At 28.0% G+C, this 23696-nt stretch overlaps 1 protein-coding gene across 1 annotated transcript in view; it reads right to left on the bottom strand.

The window, feature by feature from the left end:
* Positions 1 to 6405: 6405 nt before the first annotated feature.
* The window catches only part of LOC113370399 (serine protease inhibitor 88Ea-like), a 40695-nt gene continuing 23404 nt past the window's right edge, over positions 6406 to 23696 (bottom strand). The window contains exons 2-8 of the mRNA XM_026611066.1: positions 9177 to 9436; positions 8726 to 8874; positions 8237 to 8426; positions 8051 to 8165; positions 7752 to 7978; positions 7107 to 7233; positions 6406 to 6870 (exon numbers count right to left, since the gene is read on the bottom strand). Of these exons, the coding sequence (XP_026466851.1) occupies positions 6710 to 6870; positions 7107 to 7233; positions 7752 to 7978; positions 8051 to 8165; positions 8237 to 8426; positions 8726 to 8874; positions 9177 to 9436 (1229 nt within the window). The 3' untranslated portion in view covers positions 6406 to 6709. The remainder of the gene's footprint in view (positions 6871 to 7106; positions 7234 to 7751; positions 7979 to 8050; positions 8166 to 8236; positions 8427 to 8725; positions 8875 to 9176; positions 9437 to 23696) is intronic.

Genomic DNA, 23696 nt, shown 5'->3' with positions numbered 1-23696 from the left:
AAAAAAAGAAATTGGTAAAATGAATTATGAATTTAAGGAACTCATGACATTGTATTTAACTAATGGGTTGCGTGGCATCGTGCCTTAAGGCAAATTGCTGCAACTTCAGTTATCGTAATTAAAAATCTTGTTACAAAACCCCAAAAAAATACACAAAATGTGTACACATTATTAAAATCTCTATAAAATATCTGATAGTTTGATGTACATATGTCCAATACACATTTTTGACCGCTAAATGACATGTTTTTAACTTATTTTTATTGAGAATCCATAACCGCTGGACCTGCCTTCCTAAAAATTTAATCAGTTCTTTATTTTGTCAATACGTGTAAAATGTTTTTTTGAATCATTAAAATCGGACACTGTGTTCTCTTAAAAACTGAGATACCGTTTGTGGCACTTTTTACCCTGTATGTTAGAAACGGCTAGACCTGCCTATGCCAAAAACTAATCATCACGTCTCCTTATAAACAACACTCGAATGTTTTTTGAATAATTGAAATCGGTTGAACCTTATTCCCGAAATCGTCGACGAAAATTTGTATCCGCACACGCACACGCACACACACACACACACATCCATTTTTTCTAAGGTATGCCGTAATGTTCAGAATCCTTTGAAACGTAAGGATGCATAAAAATTTTCATTTTCGATTTTTTTGCTATTACTATAACTTACCTACGGGAAGTTAAAACATGTTTTGTGAATGCTCAAGTTGAATTTTAAAAATCCCAAAGGTCAAAGGTTAAAAAAAAAAGTCAGAGTAAACAGTATTCCGTGGAATATTTTTGTAGATCTAATTCTCAAATATATGATGTTATAAATGAATCAAAGCAATAATTCTAACTAATGAACAGCGATTATATATATATTAGTATATTGAGACTAATTTAACAAAAATTATTATGTTCAAATTAAACCCCTCATAAACATAAAAACTGTACCAAATTATATGAATACAATATCATTGTACAATACAAATCATAAAACCAGTTCCAAAGTAAGTGATTAATTTTACATTTATGATCTTTTATCATGCAGTCACGGATTAACCGCCACAGAACGATTGTGAAATCATTGAGTAATTTTATTGTTGTAATAAAACTAAGCTAAATACTCTTTGTGTATAGGTTGTAGTATCATGCAAATTTAGGTCAACGACTACATGAATATACCAATATATAAGATGATTGAAACTAATGGAATTATAGTAATAAACTTTGTTACAATATCTATGCTCACAAATCATAAATTTAAATGCCTATGTGACTAAGCAATCACGTAGGGAGTTGACCCGGCTCACCCTCTTGCATTGCCGATTGAACGTATGTGAATACTTTCACTGAAACCGTACTTTTTAAAGAATTAATAAAATTTCTAGACTCAATGGCTTTTATCACTAAGATAATGGCAAGTTGAATTAAATCCTCGATTCCAAAAAAATCTACGATTACGAAGAAACGGCCTGACCGATCTCCACAGACTAAAGCAGCAGGAACATTGCCAAAAATTCTAAACCGATTTTGAAATTCCAAAAACTGTTTAAAAGATTCCCAACTGATATCTTTCAAACAGTTTTTGAAAGATCAAAAACAATTTAGAATTTCTGGCGAAAACGTTAACAAATTTTACATTTACTCGTATATACTAATTATAAGATATATCTCATTGGAGAAAACTTTAAAGGCATAAATATCAGTACATTGCATTAAAAAATAATGTATATTTTGATTGGCAAAAATGCTAATTACAAAGAAACAGTTCAGCACAAAACTGATCATCGTGAGTCCTTCATAATCCTTATTATGAATTGTAATAAAAAATATGTATGTAAAATAATCAGAAGGTATAAAAATTATAGAATGAGAATTAAAATAAATTGAAGTAAAAAGTTTATAAGATGAAATGAGAAGTATAGTAGAAGAAGTAAGAAGTGTTTAGAAGAAGAAATGAGAAGATACTAAAGAAGAAGAAAGAAGAATGAAGATAAGTTAAGAAGTATAGAAAGAATAGAATTATATGAAATTATAGATAGAATTATATTATATGAAAAAGAAGATAGTATTAAATTGAATATTGTATAGGATATATGATTAATGATCAAATAGCTTTTAAATTTTTGAAAACTTAGACGAAATATCGGCTTACAAACACATTCACACTTTTTTACGTTTTGATGTCAAATGATTTAGAATTACTTGAAACGTTCAGAAAATGTGAAGTTAGCAGTTTGGAATTTCTGGGCGAAAACTTCTGATTCGAGAAAATATTGTAGAAACAAAGTTACATACAATGGAACTCTTGAATCAACATTTGCAATTGTATGAATGAAACGTATATAATACAAATTATAAATAAAACAACAATAATATTTTATTTAATATAAACTAAACTTTAGGTCGTGCGGCAACGTATTATAAAAATAGTAAAATTTTATTTTTGGATAAACCTAATTAAGTGATATATTTTTAGATCAACAGTGATTCAAATGTGATTAATGTGAAATCATCGATTCGTGAAAATTATTAATTATAGTACTATAATTATATATAACTAGTTATTATATTTAAATCTAAAATAATAATAGTTATACCCGGATTGTCGCAAACTAATAGGCTGATAATGAATCTTTGCTATTACTTTACTATTAAATATCTGAAAACGATATATACGACAAGTATAGTTTCATAAAACCAAACGTTACAAAATAGAAAATTTACGACTCCAAAAATCCAAAGATAGGTTAAAAAACCTCTCATTTTAATCATTTCGACCTTGCATTTTCAAATTTATGCAAATTAGGAAAAAAAAATACAAAATCCAACATTCTGGCCATATGGACAAGTAAGACAAATGAGACTCGATTTGAAATAGGCAAAAGCTAAATATTTTACTGAAGGTAATTAAAAAATTACAAAATTCGACTTTACTAAAGGTTATTATGAAATCCAACTTTTTACTAAACTTTACTAAAATTAATTTTCAAAATCCAACTTTTTACTAAAAGTAATTATGAAAAAATTACAAAATCCAAAATTCTTGCCGCCTGGCATGGCAAATGAGGCAAGTAAGACTCGATTTGAAATAGGCTATATTTTTTACTAAAGATGATTGTGGAAAAAATGTATGGAATTTTACACAGGGCTTAAAAATGGAAATACAAGCATTATATTTTTTGTACCTTCTCATTGTCGGTAATTCTAAAACAAAATTGATTCAATTAAAATGACTTATTAACATCCCGTAGGGTAATAAGTTATAATAATCATAAAAAATTGAAAATGAAAATTGTTATATATTTTCACGTTTCAAAGGTTTTTGAACATTTTGGCATAACTTAAAAAAATTGATGTATATGTGTGTGTGTGTGTGTGTACATGTGTGCGTATTTGTCTTAGGACACGATACCACCGATTCCCGCCAAACTGTCGATCGACTTACATCCTGTATTGCACAACTTGGAGATTATATACTTTTATCGTCATGGACTCATATAGAAATATTCCATATATATTCATATATGATATATACTTCAGAAAAAATGTAGATACTAAATTAATTTTAATTGTTCAATATCATATATCACATCATACCTACCCACTTCTACCTAAGATTCCCATACCCCCTACACCGGCTTACTTAACATTCCTGTGTTATACTAGGATGTAAGACATTGATCAATTTTAATTCAACCTTGCTCAAATAAATTAAACTTTCAATTATTTTTATATTATAATTATATAATCTATATTTTATATATATATAATTATATATTTTATATAATATTATATAATCACGTGGCAGAAGAGTACTTGACCACCCGTGCTTGTTTGCATGACGCGTATCTGCTAAACTAATACGGCATTGAATAGCGTCTGATGTTATTTTATATATCAAATACTAAGTTAAATCAATATTTCTTTACATACCTCATGCATAACTTCCAATTCATCGATTTACTGCTCACAAAAAAACACTCAACGCACTAAAGCCATATATATAAACTCTTTTTTATCTACGCACTCAACAGTATATATATATACTCTTTTTCTTATCAATGCACTCAACTACCCCCAAAGGAAGGCGAAACCAAACTGCAAGCTACGACGGCGTGCAGCAGCACGCGAAGAAGACACGTGAAGTTAGCTACAATTCGATTTTTTATTGATGTTGCATCGATGGTAATCGAACCTTTATATCGAACGTACTTCACATCAATGAATTTGAATGAATTTTAACATTTGAAATAATTCGTGATACAGTAGAAAGTAGAATTTCGTTTATCCGGACCTCATTTATACGGATCGCGATTATCCGGACTACCAATTGCAACCAATGTTCATGTATGTACATACCTACAATTTGAATTTTTACAAGATTAATGCTGCAGTTTAGTATATGTAATGTAATCTAATAAGAATCTAATAAGATGTAATCTAATCTAATAAGAATCTAATAAGAATATATATATGCACATACATAAAAAAGTTTCAGATTCCTAATTAACATTATTTTGTTGGTATCTATGTATGTATTTGTTATTTTTAATAAATACAGTAGAACTCCAATTATCCGAACTCCGACTATCCGAATCGCCGATTATCCGAATCACTTTCAGAAAAAAAATTGTCCAAAAAAAGTCTAAGTGAGCTATTATTCTTCCACCAGCAAAGCCATTGTAGGCACATTGTTTGTTTTGATTTGACGGAGATGTTTACAAAACAATGATTTTTATTTCTAAACTTGTACATAAGTACATTTTATTTATATTTAAAACATGTGAAAATGTCATGTTTCTTTCATTTAATTCAATAAACAAAATAGTGCAATATCAAAACATAACTTTTTTCTCTCCAATGGCAATTTAAAAAAAAACTCCGATTATCCAAATATTTGATTATCCGAATGGGTCCCGGTCCCCATTAAATCGGATAATTAGAGTTCTGCTGTACACAACAATATTCTTCATACAATCGATTATCCGGATTTTCGATTATCCGAATGCCTATTGACAACAATTAGTCCGACTAATCGAGATTCTACTGCATTCGTACATTTGCAATTTTGCACAAATTACTGAATCGCAAGGATTCAATACTAAATAGAACAAACTGGTTTCTTATAGGAATCAAACATGAATCTTTACAAGCAAAATTAATTATAAATACAATCTAAACTACAATAATTTGGTACACTTTTTTAAATTAACACATTCACATTTTAAGTGCAAAATATGTAGTATATATTATCGAATAAAATAAAATAAAAAAAAAAAAAAAAAATCCTTGATCCTGACAAAAACGCTGAGAAGATATAAATTTGAATCCAAGTTGAAGTGCATTTGGGTAAGTAAATTAATATTAATGTCAAATATATTTATTTTTATTTGCTAATTATATAGAAACAGAACCTATGCATAATCAACCGCAATTTTTTATATAAATATATCATTATTGTTTGGGTAATCAGTCAATGTGACAGAAATCCGTAAAGAGTGGTATACCACATATGTATTTCAGAATTAAGAAAGTTTTACAAAATTATAATTGTATATATAATATCTAGTAAGCCTAGTGTTAATAATCGTTACTCATGGGTGACATTTAAAAAATATGTTTTATTCATTATTGTTATTTCTCGAATGTTTAATTACAGCATGAGAAGTCTCAGCTATTTACCTTAAGGAATAGTGCTATGCACGCATGCACCACTAGCTCATTTTTTATATATAACAACCACTAGCAATGATTTATGAATTATATTTCTGACTTTTTTAAGGCATACTGTAAAACATTGATTAGTTTACCTTCAATATCTCGACATCGATTAATGATTCATATTATTAAATGCATCCAGCAAAAACATACAAGACCAATCTTCTTATTTAATTGCATTTTCGAACAGATATATTCGACTTGAATATGATATGATATACTAGTTCAGTATATGCACTGTATTTTAACATAAGGAATCGTTCAAATATTACGTAAGCAAATTTATTACAATTATTTACCCCCCCCCCTCCCCTTTATCATCAAAAGTAACCAAATTTCTAACCCAAAATAAGCTAAATAAGCAAATCAATAACCCCCCGCCCCCCTATAGTGCTTACGTAATTACTTGAACTTGAATTATTAAATACTTGAACGGCCCCTAACTAATAAAATTATTAAATTATTTCAGACATATCAATCGTATTATTCGATATTAATTTTAGTAACTTCTTTATTATACTGTAAGATAGAAATCTTGAAATTAAAATACGCAATAAAAACAAATATACTTTTAATTATTATATAAAACAATTCAGATCACACTTCCAAATTTTCTTAAAAATACATTGACATACTTATTACGTTAATCATAATGTCAAAACAATAAAAACAACTATTACTCACATACGCCTAAGAAAAATGAGTATGGATTACTAAAGTATATAAATAGTAAAAGATAATCGTATGTAGTTCATGTTAACCACTTTTGTTTGTTAAATCTCTTTCTAAAATGTCACTTTTGCATTAAAAACATAAAAGTTATATGATATATGAAAGTCCTACTATTTTTGTTAATAATAAATATCTACATTTTCAAACAAAAACATATTCGTACCAAATATGCATTTGTTTTATCTTCAGGTACAACTAAATCATCATAAACTTTAAATAATCCTCATCTCAATTTTTGGTTTTGGAATTTACTTCTAAATTATACATTTGGACCACGGTAAAGTCCCATGAATAATATGGATTTGAGTTTGCGATCATAAAGCAAGTAAACAAATGGATGATTGCAGACGAATTGGGCAGGTTCTAGAGGCCTCGAAGATCTGAAGCTGAAAAGAGCTGTAGCAGCAGCCGCAACTGATCCTAGACCAAAAGAAAAACGTTATTGCAAATTAAAGATATGTAATAAATATATAAGATACTGAGATAATACAATATTAAAAATAATAAAGATTTAAAATATAAATATAAAATTGTTTTTTCGATCAAATTAGGACTTTCCAATCCTGGATAGACGTTATACATCTACTTCTATATTATTGTGTCAGTATTGGAAATGGTTAAAGTATTATTCCTTCATCTCATGCAACCACTCTTACCTTGCTCATCGACTTCAATTTTGGCTTTGTGTACTGCATCATCTAAATGTACGTGGCCTTGTGGGGCTAATCCTGATAAATCTGCAGTAGCATCGAATAAATCACCTACTCCGAGTTGTTGCAATACCTATATGTAAATAACAAATGTGATTATTTGTTTACTACCATTATTATGCAAAAACTATATTCATTTAATGAAATACAGCTTTGATATACAATCAAAATTTGAGATACGAGCCTTGAGCGAGTTTGTGAGTGCAAAATAAAAATATGAAAAATTTCATCAATTGTAACAATGTTTTTTTTTTATTATAGAAATATATTGTCAGCTGTATGTCAGTGAATTATTTTATAGTTAGTCATTTCAATTATATATCAATTTCTAAACTAATTACCCTCTGAATTAATGAGGATTATTTTAACATTTGAAATTGTAACTACATATTAAGAGTGATTGTACAGTTATACATGTTGAGTTCGATTTTTTTGCTTTTTGTGCATTGACAAAATGTGATATACTTTTATAACCATGGGTATGGAAAAGATGGCTTCGAGACACGTGCGATTCGACGTACGAGCTTGGTTACGGACGGATTTTAACTTCTATTTCGGGGTACCACTGTATTTCAATTTTTATTTGCTTACCGGTTTCAATTCAATTTGCTTCTCAATTGAGAATTTGGGTATCTCTACATGAACTAATCTCTGTGGCGCATCTTCAGCCAATAAAGTAGCAAGTTCGGCTGGTGTCAAGCGATCTAAAGTGTCTTCTAGTCTGGTGTTTGTAAATGGTGGTAACAGAATTAACATAGAAATATCACCACCTAAATATGGCATTTCAAGTACGTGAACTCCCAAGTTCTCTGATTGAACTGTAAGAAAAAAATAAATAATAAATAAATCTAATCATATATTGGTCTAACAGTGCTATCTCAGAACCATACAATGTTGGAAATGTCCTTCTTGTCTCATCATGTCAACCATAGTATGTTTGGATGGAGAAGTGTAAAAAATGTCCTTTTTAGTAAATGCAGGATCGAATTGAGCTTGCCATTTACCCTGTAACGAATTTAACAATTATTAATATAAATGACACCATTTGTTATAAAACAAAAATTAAAAGTAATTACCTTAAAGTAAGCAGCATTGGCAAGTACTAAATCAGTAGCAGCAGTAATTCCACTTGGAGGAATTAAGTCTTTGATGTGGTCTCTGGTTTCACTTGCTACCCATCCATTAACAATTTGTCTGGCTGCTTCAGGATTGCTCTTGAAATCCAAATGTTGAATTTGATCTCTCATGACAGCTTGAATACAATCCCTTTAATAGAATTAATTTTAATTTATTAATAAAATCTAAATTCATTCCATATAAATAAAATCTTGTCATATTAATTACTGTGTATATATTTGAGCTAACATTATCAATAAAATTTTTCTACATTCCAAGCAAAATTTAATTAAATAATTTATAATCTTAAAAATCAATATTTCAATGTTTTCAATAATCAAGCAAATATTGGAGGTGTTCCAGGAAATACAATGTTAAGTATTTCACATCATTGTATTAACCCTTAAATAGCTTTAAAAATGAAAATTAGTAAACTATTTATTTCTTACCTAATTGGTACATCTTGAGCTACAAAAAGACGATCAGCAGAATTGAATTCATATGATTGATTCGTTCTATATCCAAGCATTTTTCTCACAAAGTTATATCCATGCAGAACTTGTAGTTTTGGCACATGTTCCTCGATAGCTAATGTTTTCTGCAAAAAAGATTATAATAATTAAAATATTGTAATTAGTTCATATGTGAAACAGAGTATTCAGAATAATTTAATATTCAATCAAGGGTTTCAAAGAGAATACATACTTAAAAAGATAGAATTAAAGTTAGTTGCCGTAGGTACAATATTTATATGAATTATTCTATTAACATTTACTTTAGTATATCTAAAAAATAAAATCTATAAAGACAGTTCAGAAGGGGAATTCAGAACTATATTTATCTAAAAGCAATTTTTTTAAATAAAATATTTAACATTATATTAATTATTTATTATATTACCTTCAAGTTAGCTTCGGTATGGTTAGCACTAGAGAAATACGCTAAGAGCAAAGCTTGATAAATGCTGTAAGGTGAAAAAAATACACTTTGACCAGGTGCAGATCGAACTGCAGCAGCTAACATTCGTAAAGAGAAGTCCAATTCAGCCGCGTCCAGGGCGTGGATGTTGCCATCGAAGCCTTCTATGCAGGCGGGGTCCTTGGGGGTCACTTGTGCTAATGCCAAGGATGCGATCAGCAGAAAAGAACTGAGCCATTTCACTGGAAAAATAAAAATAATTAGATAAGGGTAATAAAAGTATAGGAAGTAAAATTATATTACAATGTGTAATAGTAATTATGATAAATAGTTGTTCAGAAGACAGGTTCTTGGTATGAGAGCACCACAAAATAAATGATACCCTTTCCCTCCCCTGTTTTTTATTCCCATGATCATATTATTATCAATTCAAATATCATTATTTATTTATGAATAAATAAAATAAAAAATGAATAATTGAGTGGACGACTTAAAGCATTTCTACTTAAAGCAATTTACAACCACCAAGTACTATTTGGGAATACTGACCAGGGGAATTATTCTTTGTAAACAAGATCATGTTTTCTTCCAAGATTATGTTTATTGATATTTGTATCACGATTAAACAAAAATTATGAGTTATGGAATCTATTATAAAACTTGAATAAAGTTTTGACTGACAAAAAAAGTTATCGACTCTGCTTATTAAAGTTTACTAAAGTGCAACTCTTTATAAACATAAACATTAATATAGCATTTTTATTTATTTTCTGGTTACAAATCTCGTCAGAACAGTAGGCAGAATATAATTCCTGGATTTTTTAAATTAAAAAAATGTAATTACTTATATATTTTAATTAGGTTTTTATTATATTGAGCAGCAACTCATTATTATTTTAAAATCGTTGTATTTTTAATACACTTTTTTTGTAACTTTAGTATTACGCTAATTATTGTTCCTATTATTATTTTAATTATCTTTTTTTACTTAATGGAAAATCCTAATTAAGATAATGAAATTAGTTATTAAAAAAATACTCTTAAAGATTAGACTTTATGACTGTGCTTTACTAATTATTACTATTCATTTGTATTACAGTAATTACATATGCTTGTAATTATTTCATAAAATATTCAAATTTAAAAAATCCAAAAACCAAATGCTAAAATATTGTTACCAACTTGGTCTTTCGAAGAGCCCGTTAGGCATTCTGCTAATTTATTATAACTCCAAAATATTAAATGCGCCAGAATAATTTAGAATACCTTGAATTGCATTTATATAATTTTTATGAGCTGTCAATTTCATGACAAAATTTGTTTATATGTATGTTTGAACCTGTATATATAAGCCTCAAAATTAAAATTTTAATTGTCTACAATAGTTGCAAAAAATCTTAAAAGTCAATAATTAGTATAAAAATGTTTTATTATTTAAACTTAAATTATCAGCACATCAAATTTATTAGACGCCCTATTAGCGAATAATATAAGCAACATCTCAATTTTACTAACTTCTTTTTTATGATTTTAATCCATGTTCTTATTCTTATTATTGATTTTTTTATTTGTAGTTTTATATTTTAATTCAAATTAATTCATAATTATTAATAATTATTAGAACTTAAATAGTTCACTTTAAAGCAATTATTAACAATGAATGTATAAATTGCATATTTTACATATCTTGTATTACATAAGATATTGCAAAACGGTGATTCATTAGTACTATTACCTAGAATTACTTTGCACTTTCAGGTGACAATTACAACTTACATTACGTATATTCAAATGAATTTCAATAAATTATTGAAATGTTCTACATTTGAGCAATTTTGCCACTTCTTAATACAATTATTGCAAAAGAGCGTCTGCGAGAGACGAACATTACGCGGTTTCCACGGAACAATAAATGTGTCACTTAACTTTCACTTTAGCTATGAAAAGAAATGCGAATATAAAATAAACACATCATGAACGATATCGACATGAAATGTAAAAAATAAGCTAAAGTTTTCGTTATTTAATTTTAATCAAAGTTAAATTAAACTGCATTAAACTTTGCGCAGGCAAACTAGATCTTTAGCACATGTTTTGTTCTAAATCAAAAATACACATATATTAACCCTTTCCACTCGGATGCCGCCGGCGGCAAAATTAATATAAATCTCGGAATTCGCAAGTGGAAAGGGTTAATATTTTGTAATTATTATATATTTACATATGGAATTTGGAACCAGGAAATTTATTGATACCAAAAATATAGATTTATAACTTAGTGATGATTTTTGTTTTATATGACAAGCCTCGATCAAATAAAATATAGATAATATTTGTGTGTCTTCTATACAATGTGGGGCCATTGTGGAACTGTCTGCTATTTTCAAAGGGAGTTGCCATAGATTTATGTTCATACATCAAAATTTCATAAAAATATTGATAATAATAAAACACATTAAAAAAATATTACTTTACAACCGCTTAATATTATCATACTTAATGTAAGGTACTTGATAAATAATATATGAACTAGAACAATTATTGTTCAACATGAACTATCATCAAGTTCTTTTTCGTGAAACTTGATCTAAAATATAATGTTTTTTTAGATTTAAAATCTAATAAATTTGATGTAAGGGGGCGTCCCCTCTTATTGATGTAATCACGTGAGGCTTTTAGGGAGAGGGAGGGTTTGACAAAAAATCACGTGGGGGAGGAAGGGTCTAGCAAGATATCACGTGTATTTATTTTTTACCTAGATTTTCCAAAAAAAAACAAAAACTCTACGTAAATTCGGAAAATTCGTTTGGAACTAAAAATACACGTGATGTTTGGTTGGGGGGTAATCCTAAATATCACGATGTATTACCAAAGGGGAGAGGGGGTCCAAAAATCTCTCAAAATTGAATTACGTGATTAATGGTCGCCCCCTAATATATGTAACAGATGATTTTTTAATTAAATTTATTATTAATATATTTTTTGGTAAAAAAATATAAATATAATGAGTTTTAATATTTTCTAATACCACTATATCTAAATTAATTTTACATAAATTTTTCACAATATATTTTTATTAATAAAACATTTTTAAAAAATAATCATCTATCGAGGCATGGACTAGCAGAAAATTATATAAATGGATCATATGCTCAAAATAAAACAATTTTATGTAACAATTTATTAATTTTTTATATTTAAAAAAATATATATAATTTTTATAATAAAAATAATAAATTAATAAATAATATTTTGAAGCTTTTATGCAAAATAACCACATTATTTACGAATGGTAAAACAACCACAAATAATTTCACGAATAATAGGAAAAAATATATTATTCCTTTACTTTTAATAAACTTCGAATAATTTAAATTTGTACATTTACAAAGTCTTTATATTTAGGTAATTGCACAATAATTTAAATTGATTATAATTATAAACAACTACGTGTGTGTATAATCAAAGAAACGATTTATTATAACTCAATAAAATCTAAATATTTATTGCGAAAAGGCATCCAAATAAATCATTAAAACTGGAATATTTTATTCAATTTCACATACTATCATTTCGATGAATTAATTAATTGAATTATGCGTGAAAGTAATAATATGAACAAAATGAAATGTAAATTAATTTTTACATTTTTTATAAACAATATGATGACTTGAAAGAAAGAAGAGGTATATAATATTAAATATTTAAAGCAATTTTACATTTTAAAGAATTCTGGTACTGGTAAGACTGGGAAGAAGTTTGTTTTATTTGTTTTATGCAACATCTTTTTATTTATATATTATTAGTAATTACATAGTGAAATAAAAAAAATCCAATTGATTTCAAATCGTTAAGGGCTTCACCCAAAACCACTTTAGAAAACCTCAAAAGTACCAAACTTACTTATTATGTTACAGAAATTGAAACAATTTTGTAATAATTTATTAAAGACAATATAGTTAAATCACATATGATAAATAAATAACAATAGTAGAAGTAGCCAGTGTTACTTCTACTTCAAGAGTCAATTGGAATAGTAGAATATTGAAGATTTAAAAAAAATCCAATGATACATTGAACTGTATCCAAAACTTCTATATCGAAATTCATGATATATATCTTTATATAATTCATGATATTATTTCCAGTCATGAGAAAGATTCTTGTAAATATCTGTCTGCACATTATGCAAAAACATTCACGAATTGAATGCATTCTTTAAGTTTAACAAAACAAGTGATCGTACATGTAATGAATAATTTATTAGAGGCAGAGTTGAGTTCAAGTCTTGAGATAAGTTTAGTTTGCTTAAAACTTTGTTCATCAAATCAAAAAAGTAAGAGCTGCATATGGAAATGATTGGAGGCAAAATGCAATTGCTATTTGAGTAACTGTTTAAAAAGAATAGGACTATTTAGAATTTGTGCCCTAAAGATTTGTTGCTCATTTTCATAAATGAAATGTAGAGAAAATATATGAGGATTCATGTTATTGAAAAAAATAGTCTAAACCCCATATCCGGGTTAGAATGCTTCACATTAAAACCATTCATCAGCGCCCAATAAAAAATAATGAGTTATTTTCTGTTAAATTGTTATATACATTTTATTTATGCGTTCATATCAAATCTATAAATTATGTGTTCAGTTTTTACATTTTTCATAATAAACATATTTATAATTGTTTACTAAAATACAGAAAACTCAAAGCTTGAAAAAAAGTACCAAAAAACTAATCATTATTATCATATAAATCCATCATTTCAAATACCAAAAAAATATTATTAAAACATGAATTAAATTTAAACTTTTCACAATTCATTAACTTTTAATTATCGTTATATAACAACTAGCAAAAATAATAAGAGTGCAAAATAATTTTATTCTGATATCTCACGAACCGTATCGTGAGCCATTGTTATAATTTCATGTCTTTGTGATACGAATGTTGGAAATAACTCGATGTTTTGTCCTAAACAAAAAATTTAATTGTGTTTCTGAACAAAGACGATATTTTGCTTTGACATTAACGAATTTCCGACAGTGATCGAATGAAAAATAATAGTTAAATCGATTCTGTAACGGAATAAATAATTATATTTCAGTTAAGTAGATGGGAATTTAGTTTAACTTTTGTTTCCTGGTAGAATTCCAAAAATAATGTTTGTTATAAATTCATATAATATTATTGGTACCATTATATTATTGGACCACCACTGTGTTTTCTGATACATCTTTTCTTTCTTCCAAAAAAAAATTACTTGATGTCATATTATTAGACAGTTGTAATTATTAAAATAAAATTAAATTAAATCTAAAAATTCAAGATATAAAAATAAATATTAAATAAAAATTCAAAATAATATTAACAAACTAACAGATTAATAATATTAATAGTCTGTGAGGCTTTTATAAACGAAGAATTAAGTTTATTATAATTTATAATATTATACCCTTAGAGTATCAGAAGCTTAAGTTTCATATAGTATCACTTATATTACCAAAAAAAAAATAAACTAAAAGCTTCGACCATATGTTCTACAATGCAAAGAAACATGGTTCCTTCATTTTTTAAACAATTAGATGCACTGTTTGCTTATGTAAATTATTCATAAAATAATTTCTTTCGGCAAACCTAATCAGTAGCATGTATGCGACCTTCAAATTTCTATGTCAAGATTATCAACTAATAAAAATTAATAAAAAAAAAAGCTTTATACCGAGTGCGTAGTCGTAATCAACCATGTCAAAAGTCAATGCCAAAAATGTTTTTATCAAATAACTGTAGTTAACGGTACCAAAATAAACAGTTATCTTAGGTAAATAATATAAATTTATAGCAATGTAATAACAAATTTACAACTTTTGGTATAAAAAAGTGTAAAATGAAATATTTGGAGTTGAGGAATTCAGATTGCCTTCAAAAATACCCAAAATATTTCTTAAGTCAATTTTTTTTCAAGCCACATATAATTAGCAGTGTGTATTATGTGTATTTATTATGAATTATTAAAACCTTTAGCATCTAATATGCAATGATATTTTCAAAGAAATTTTATCTTAGTGATCTTAATGATCTTTCTAAAAATTATTACTACTAGTTATTATTTAGGTAAGGAAGACATATGTTTCTAGCAATATAGAGTCTAGTGTTTTCAAAGAGAACAACATTTATATAAATTGAATAAGACACTTATTGAAACTGGAAATTAGTTGATATATAATATCCTACAAAGTATAAATGAAATATCAAGTTCTATTAAACATTATATGAATTCTAATAATAACTAGTAGTAATAATTTTTAGAAAGATCATTAAGATCACTAAGATAAAATTTCTTTGAAAATATCATTGCATATTAGATGCTAAAGGTTTTAATAATTCATAATAAATACACATAATACACACTGCTAATTATATGTGGCTTGAAAAAAAATTGACTTAAGAAATATTTTGGGTATTTCTGAAGGAAATCTGAATTCCTCAACTCCAAATATTTCTCTGCAGTACAGAACGTGTTCTTAATGATTCTCTTTGGAAATTGATCATTACAAAATCCAAAATCAAGTATTAGCAATGACCATTATTTCTTAAGGCAATCACAACAGATTATCCTACAGGCTGATGTGACGATTTAACTTTACTAACTCTTTCGATTTTTATAGATGGCAACCCGAACAGTTGTCCTATCTAAATGGTGAACTATACATTTTATTTATTGAAGCAGTAATATCAGGTAAGGGCTATTTTCACTTGGAAGCATATTACTGCCTATATATTTAAGTGGAAACCTGTGTCATTGCGGCTTGATATCAGCCTGTCCAAGACGGACATAAATCCTGAAACTTCTGATAGAATTCCCATAGCATTCAACACTAAAGGATATAAAAATACTTTGACGATAATATGTTTCATATCATTATACTGCAATTTGTTTCCATTGAAGCAATTAAATTGTTACCAATTTAATACTAATTGTTATGAATAAAGATGGAAACGTTCTGTAAATTTTGTTCTGCAGAATGTTTCCATCAAGGATCTAACAGATCGATGTTCTAGTTTCTAGTATGAAAGTAAGGACATAGAAACTCAAAAATTAAACTAACGACCCATCGATCAATTAACTTGCCCGATACAGTTTTTAGCATTGAACTAAGCAATTAGAAAAAATCTTGATAAGAACTACCAATGACAAAGAATTGATACAAGTATGCGCGGAAGGTCAAACAACGCAAACACATTGTACCACGCGCATACAAAAACAATCGTAATGAAAGAGAATCAATACGATCGGCTTTATTACTTATTTTGCAGCCAGGTGAAAGTTGCGCACATGTTGGAGAAGAGTTGATAAGACATTCGTCTGCAGATGTGGTAAGCTTTGGAACGTGATTTTTACCGATACCGATCTTTCTACGAGGAATCATGATCGGTTTGACGTATTATAATACTAATTTAAATGAAAAACAAGGAAATAATTTATATTTACTGTTGGGGATCACGTGGTAACACACACAATAAAGTTTGAAGAATTTTGTGGTATAGATTAAAAATCAACATTGCACATCATTACTTTCATCATTCTTGCTATAAATTTCATATGGTGCCATAAAGCTCCCCCGGAATAATAAACTAAAATCTTCTTGCTATACTATTACGTGGACTTTTGCTGTCTTTTACTCCGAAGGATTTCAGGTTGATGATCAAATCTTTGCCCTATATTAGGAAACCTTTATTTTCAAATATTTATTTTATTTACTTCATAGCTCAAAAATATATTGAACAAGAATTCTATTAGAAGCAAGAATAATATGTACCCAAAGTATAATAAACAAAAAAATTGGGAAGTATGTATACTGCATCAAAAACATGAAAGAATGTAAGAAATGCTTTTACTATTACAGCATATAAAGCCATAGTTAGTCTAATGGCACTAAACTGACTAATTTAGTCATCAATTAATTTATTAATTAATTCAATAATTTTCATAAGAAGACCTATTTTTTCATGTTTATGAAGTAAACGAATAATGCACGGGTAAACTGCACAAATATACCATATTTTCATTGACAAATTGTAAGAAGTCTCAACGAAATTCAGGCTTTATACTAAAATTTTTAGTTACATCTTTACATATTTTATTTACGAATTTGAAGTTGAGAATACATGATCAGATACAATTTATAGAACAGTGGTCGGTAAATCGGGGTAAATTACCCAGAATCGGGTAAAAATGGAATTTTTTATGGTAAAAAGTATATATTTTTAATTGACATTTGCTACATAGTTGTGCTTATAGGAGTAATCTCTCTTCGCCATTGGGTAATATCAACTTAAACAAAAAAAAATTAGGAAAATGATTAAAAAATTTTCCGGACTGCTGTTATAGAGTGTAATATTTTTTACTTGGTTCCAAGACAAGTGCAATACTACCATACACGGAATCTTTTAATGTAAACATTTTTTGAAAATCAGTAACGCCACTGTCGGCATTTAAGTAGCCTTGAATAAAAGACATCCTATGAAAGCATTTAAAAATTTTATAACCCCTTGGTTATATTGGCCCATGGTTTGAATCAAAGTTGTAACATGGGAAGAGAGTAGCAATAATATTTCCAGAAACTAGCTCATCTATTGGCGGACTTTGCAGTTGTCCAAAAAAAGAATGGTTTCGGTATTGTCTGATAGAATAAGGCATTTAAAGGAGATTGGTGGACTTCAGACACAACGTGGTGAAACAATAGTCTTTGCCAAAAAAAAAACAATACCAAGCGTTCCTAAATGAACAAAAATCTATTGCTCATCGACGGCCTTATGAACAAGATATCTTTCTTTTGCTTGATTAAACTTAGATTCTAAGACTTAGAATATGGTTCTTTGCTCGCCAAATGTATTAAGTACTATGCTCTCAATTAGGATTTATAACCGTTCAGGTTTTCTTAATAAACTATGATGAAAATAAGTCTAGGCGTAGCCAAATTAATGCTAATAACAAACTTAATTTAAAAATAAATATCGACGTAAACATCCGCGCACGAGGCGACGGCACATCACAAGAACCGACGACGCCTACGAAATCGAATGAGATTTTACTTTCACCGTACAATGTACGATTGGAAACAGAATTAATTAATATTGCATATACATATATGCATATGGATATATGTATAGGCATTAAAAACTCGCGATATTTAATAATAGATTAAAATAAAATATAGATTTAATTGTAATCATTTTATAATCAGAATTTGATTTATTTGCGAATAGATTGTCGACTTTCATTTTCATTGATACAAACAATACAATTTTATTGATACAAACAATATATAATTTATAACTTTTTTTCTTATTCAGTAATGAATATGGTCATATAACAAGAACGTGGGCTAGAACAAACTAGTCCCTACTTTGATCTTAATCTCGGCTAGCTCGCGATGTCAAGCAGTATGATATCAAATTTCCACTTGAGGTCGTAGATCTCAAGTGAAAAATCGCTATTCTTATCTAATATAGTCTACACATGAGTTTAGAAGTGATTAACCACTGGGTTACCCTCTCGATAAAAATACTACTTATGTCAGCAGTTCATCTAACACGTAATTCTAATGACCATTAAATAATCAAATAAAATAAAAAGTTTAATAAAAATAAATAAAATTTGATATTATAAAAAAAATGCCACCTCTTATGGAGTCTATAGTAATACACATAAATTATAAAACAAAGCTAAACAGAATACAACTGAAATGTACACTATAAAAATTGTATAATGTTATTTACCGTACACTATTATGTTTACATACATATATGTAATCAATAAACAATTATATTAATCATAGGCTTTCCACTTAATTATACTTCGCCAGCATGTTTTTTCTGCATTGTATACTATAAAAAGTGTGTGATAATTATTGCAACCATTAATGTTTTATTATTAGATAATTCATATAATTGAGGACAAACGCATATATACCTGACATAAAGTATGAAAATAATTTGCAATGGAAATTCCAGAATAACGTGTATTTTATTAGTTTTCAGATAAAATTTATTACTTTATGCGGTGAAATATTTTTTCAAATACATTGATTGCTTTACTACTCTAAAAATAAGTTATTATTCATTCATTCAACATAATGCATTCAAAATATGTGAAACTAAATCAATTATAGCATTTAAAAAAAATATTTAAATGTAATTTTTTTTAATACTTGAAAATCAATTTATTGAACAACTTGGAAATAGTAATATATTCAATTAAGAATATAAAGCTAACTAAATACTTTGAATGAAATCCGTCAAGGCTTGTTTCTTCGAATTAAAGCTAAATTGATGTTTCTATGAAAGACTTGAGCAATACAAAAATATGAAATATATGTATAACCTTTATGAAATATATAACCTTATATATAAAACGAACATAAAATTCTCGTAGTATACTGATATTACAAATGGAAATCAAATGTAAGTTTTTTTTATATATTAATAATAGATATTAAATTATAAAGTAATATTAAATACAATAGGGCTAAGGAAAAATATTGCATACAACACTTCCAGGTGTTGATAAAGTAACGACTTATTTCTCAGGAATCTTTGCTTAAATCATTTTAATTAATATTTTTATATTATATTAAACAAGATACTATAATAAACATATAAATAAGCAAATAAATTCAAAATTGACCATTAATTATCAAAAAATATCTTTCATAATAGTTTTATTAAACGTTTCTCCAAATTATGAATTATGTTTTATTAATTTGAATAAATTAGGCAAAAGCTTATCTTTCTTCATTTAGTAAAAAAAATAGTTGTTTTTTATTTACTTCTTACCTACTGGTATTATTATCATTATTGATAACGTGCGCAAGGAAATCATTAACATTGAATATTATTCAAAACCATAATTGCGGTTTTTAAATATTATCTTGTTCCTAGTAAATTATTTAGCCACATAAACATTTACTATCATTCCAAAGCGATTGTCGTGCTTGAAAAACCCGTTGATAAGTGTGACAAATTTTTAAATTGTCGACGATTCAAGTCCCAAATATGCATGATTGTTTGCTATTTTGCATAATAATACAATATTTTTATGCAAATTATATCTTCAAAAATATAATTGAGCGATTTTCTTGGAAAAACATCGACGTTTTAGTGGAATCACAAATTATGCTTTGGATATTTTGGATAGTTTCTCATTTATATGAACAATAACATTGTAATAAACTGTATACTCAAACGAACCTAATAATTCGCACTTTCATTCATGAATTAAATAAATTAATTAATTAATTAAAATATTATTTGAGAAATATAATGAACTAATTTTGATTATTCGGTTTATTAAGGACTTTATCTTATTACGATAAATTATTTCTTGTCATATTAGATTATATAAAATAAATCATATAAATAAGTATTTTTCAGTATTTGTTGAGAGAGATGAGCAATAATCACGAAAGATACACTTTAAAAAATTCCATCAAAGGAATAATGTAAACAATTCGAAAACAATACCAAACTTGATTGTTTTTCTTTATCAGTATATAAACTTAGAAACAAAAATAGTAAATACAAATATATATGTGTAGAGTTTATTAGTTATGTTTTTTTTGTTTGTTTTGTTTTAGTTATGTTTGTTTTGTTTTAGTTATGTTTGAGTGGAATTCGAGGCTTTAATATTTCTTTCTAAAACAAAGCTTCAAAGTTTCATCATTTTTATGATAATCTGAGGAAGAACTAGAAGATATTAAAAACCATTGAATAATTATATGTAATAATCTTTAGAATTTTTTTAATCATTATTTTTGAAGAGCAATCAGAACTTAAGGGACTTATGAGCTTTTGCAATTAATTTCTTCAAAACTACGTTAGTTTTTTAAACCCAAATAATTGTCATCTCTATGTGATTATTTTTATTATTACAACTATTCTGACAATGACATTTTTATTGGTACAGCAATGAAGGGTAAAGGCTATTTTCACTTGGAAACATTTTGCTATATATATTTCCAGATGAAAACCGATGTCACTACTGCTTGACATCAAATTGCTTGAAATGGGAATCGAACCCAGAATCTCTGATTCAATGAGTAAACCCATTCATTTGCACATGCAGGTATTGAATAGAAATTCTTGTGAGATAGCGACAATATAGATATATACTACATTATGTAATATATTCATATACTATATATGGACAATTGACAAGACTGAATGAATATAAAAAAAAATCCTGAAAGTAGTCCTCATAGAAAAATAAGCATGTTATTTCGAAACTGATGGGACTGAAAAGATAAAATACATGGTGATATGTATATGAATAGAAAAATTGGTCATATTGCATCTCAGTTCGAAACCAACTGCCGTACAGGTAGCATCGGATCAATAAATATTCAATATTTCTTATCAGTTGACCTCAGTTCGCTTCGAACCTTCGGCCAGGTATACTGTGCCTCACGTGAGTGTAAACAAACATTGTTATCATCCAAAGTGACATACAAATTGAATTTAATAGTGAAGTGTTATATAATAATCAAATAAATGTACCCGTAAGGGTACATTTATTTTCGTTCATTGAATATATAATTTAAAAAACTGTTAATTAAGGCATAATTAATAATTATGCAAAATGAACCATATAATCCACCAATTCCGTTAGTTGAAGTTGATAAAGTGCTTAACTGCAGTCCCGAAAGTGAACATATTTTACATGAGTCACAGCCAGCAATTAATTTCGTAAATCCTACAATATGCAATAACAGCATGAATGAAGAACAAATGGAATCCTGCAACGAGCCCTCAACTTATAATTCCATTCCTTGGCAAGTTGTTGATAGTCCTAAAAGGAAACGTCCAAACCGACAAGTAGATCAGCCAATTCAATTAACAAATAGATTTAACGTATTAACAAACAAAGAGCCTATTGCTGTTTCAGAAATATCAAAAAAAATTTTGCCACCGCCAGTTTTTATTTACGGTGTGGTTGATTTCCGAGGTATGGTTGATGAAATCAGAACTATTCTAAATATCAAAAATTTTACCACTAAAACATTTCCTAATGATATAATCAAATTTATTGTTTCTTCTGTTGATGATTATAAAAACCTCGTTAAATATCTCCGAGGTCGTAGAGCAGTTTTTCATACCTATCAGATTAGCAGCGAAAGAGCATACAGAGTGGTCATGAAATATATGCATTATTCAACCGATATTACAGAGCTAAAAACAGCAATTGAAACTTTTGGGCATAAAGTTAGGAATATAACAAATGTTATTCACTTTAGAAGTAAATTACCACTCAACATGTTTTATGTTGATTTAGAGCCAAGCAGCAATAACTCCGATATCTTCAAATTAAATAAAATCCTAAATCAAATTGTGCATTTTGAACCTCCAATGAGATCATCAGAAATAGCACAGTGCAGTAGATGCCAAATGTATGGTCATACAAAATCTTACTGCAACCGGCCATTTAGGTGTGTAAAATGTGGTGATCAACATGAGAGTAAAAAATGTACAAAATCAAAAGAATTACCTGCATTTTGCACTAATTGTGAAGAGTCCCATACCGCAAATTATAGGGGTTGCCTAACTTATAGAAACCTCTTGAACAGTAAGCCTAAAATAAACACCAATAGCAATAGTGCGACTAATCAAAATTATTCGAATAATCATCCAAATTATGCAAAGCATTCTACTTTTAATCATCGTAATGAAAATCTTTTTAATTCAGAACATATGTCATATGCTCAAGCAATCAAATCTAGTAAATCAGAAATTTCAGAAAGTATTAATTCAAGTCTCTTCCATTTTTTGAATGAGTTCAAAAGTATGTTCAATCAGCTCATGCAGCAAAATACAATGATGATAAGCATGTTAACCACGCTTATAAATAAACCTAAATAATGTTCAAATTTCTAAGAGTAGGATTATGGAATGCAAATGGGCTTTTACAGCATAAAAATGAATTGATAGTGTTCCTTAATGAAAATAAAATTGATATATTACTAGTAAGTGAAACCCACTTCACTAAATACTCCAACTTGTTTATTCCTCAGTACTATATTTATCATACATGTCATCCAGATGGTACAGCACACGGTGGCTCAGCCGTATTGATCAAGTCCAACATTTCTCATTATGAACTCCAAAAGTATGACAAAGAATTCCTTCAAGCAACAACAATCCAAGTTCAACTTTCTCTTTTCCATTAACTATTTCTGCAGTATATTGTCCTCCCCGGCATAAGATTAGCGCTTCACAATTCTCTGATTTTTTTGGGTCGCTTGGAAGTAAATTTATTGTCGGCGGAGACTTTAATAGCAAGCACACGTTTTGGGGATCAAGACTGATCAATCCAAAGGGAAGAACACTTTATGAAGTTCTTGATCAACAATGCTATTCTACTCTTTCCACAGGAACTCCAACCTACTGGCCTACTGACATAAGAAAGAAGCCGGATTTACTGGATTTTTTTATAATAAAAGGTTTAAT

This window comes from Ctenocephalides felis, unplaced genomic scaffold (genome assembly GCF_003426905.1).
Source record: "Ctenocephalides felis isolate EL2017-DRISC unplaced genomic scaffold, ASM342690v1 CF-g0.4_SCAFFOLD_01492, whole genome shotgun sequence".
Lineage (NCBI taxonomy): Eukaryota > Metazoa > Arthropoda > Insecta > Siphonaptera > Pulicidae > Ctenocephalides > Ctenocephalides felis.
Note: the sequence above shows the minus strand (reverse complement) of the source record. Positions and strands in the feature narration are given on the sequence as shown.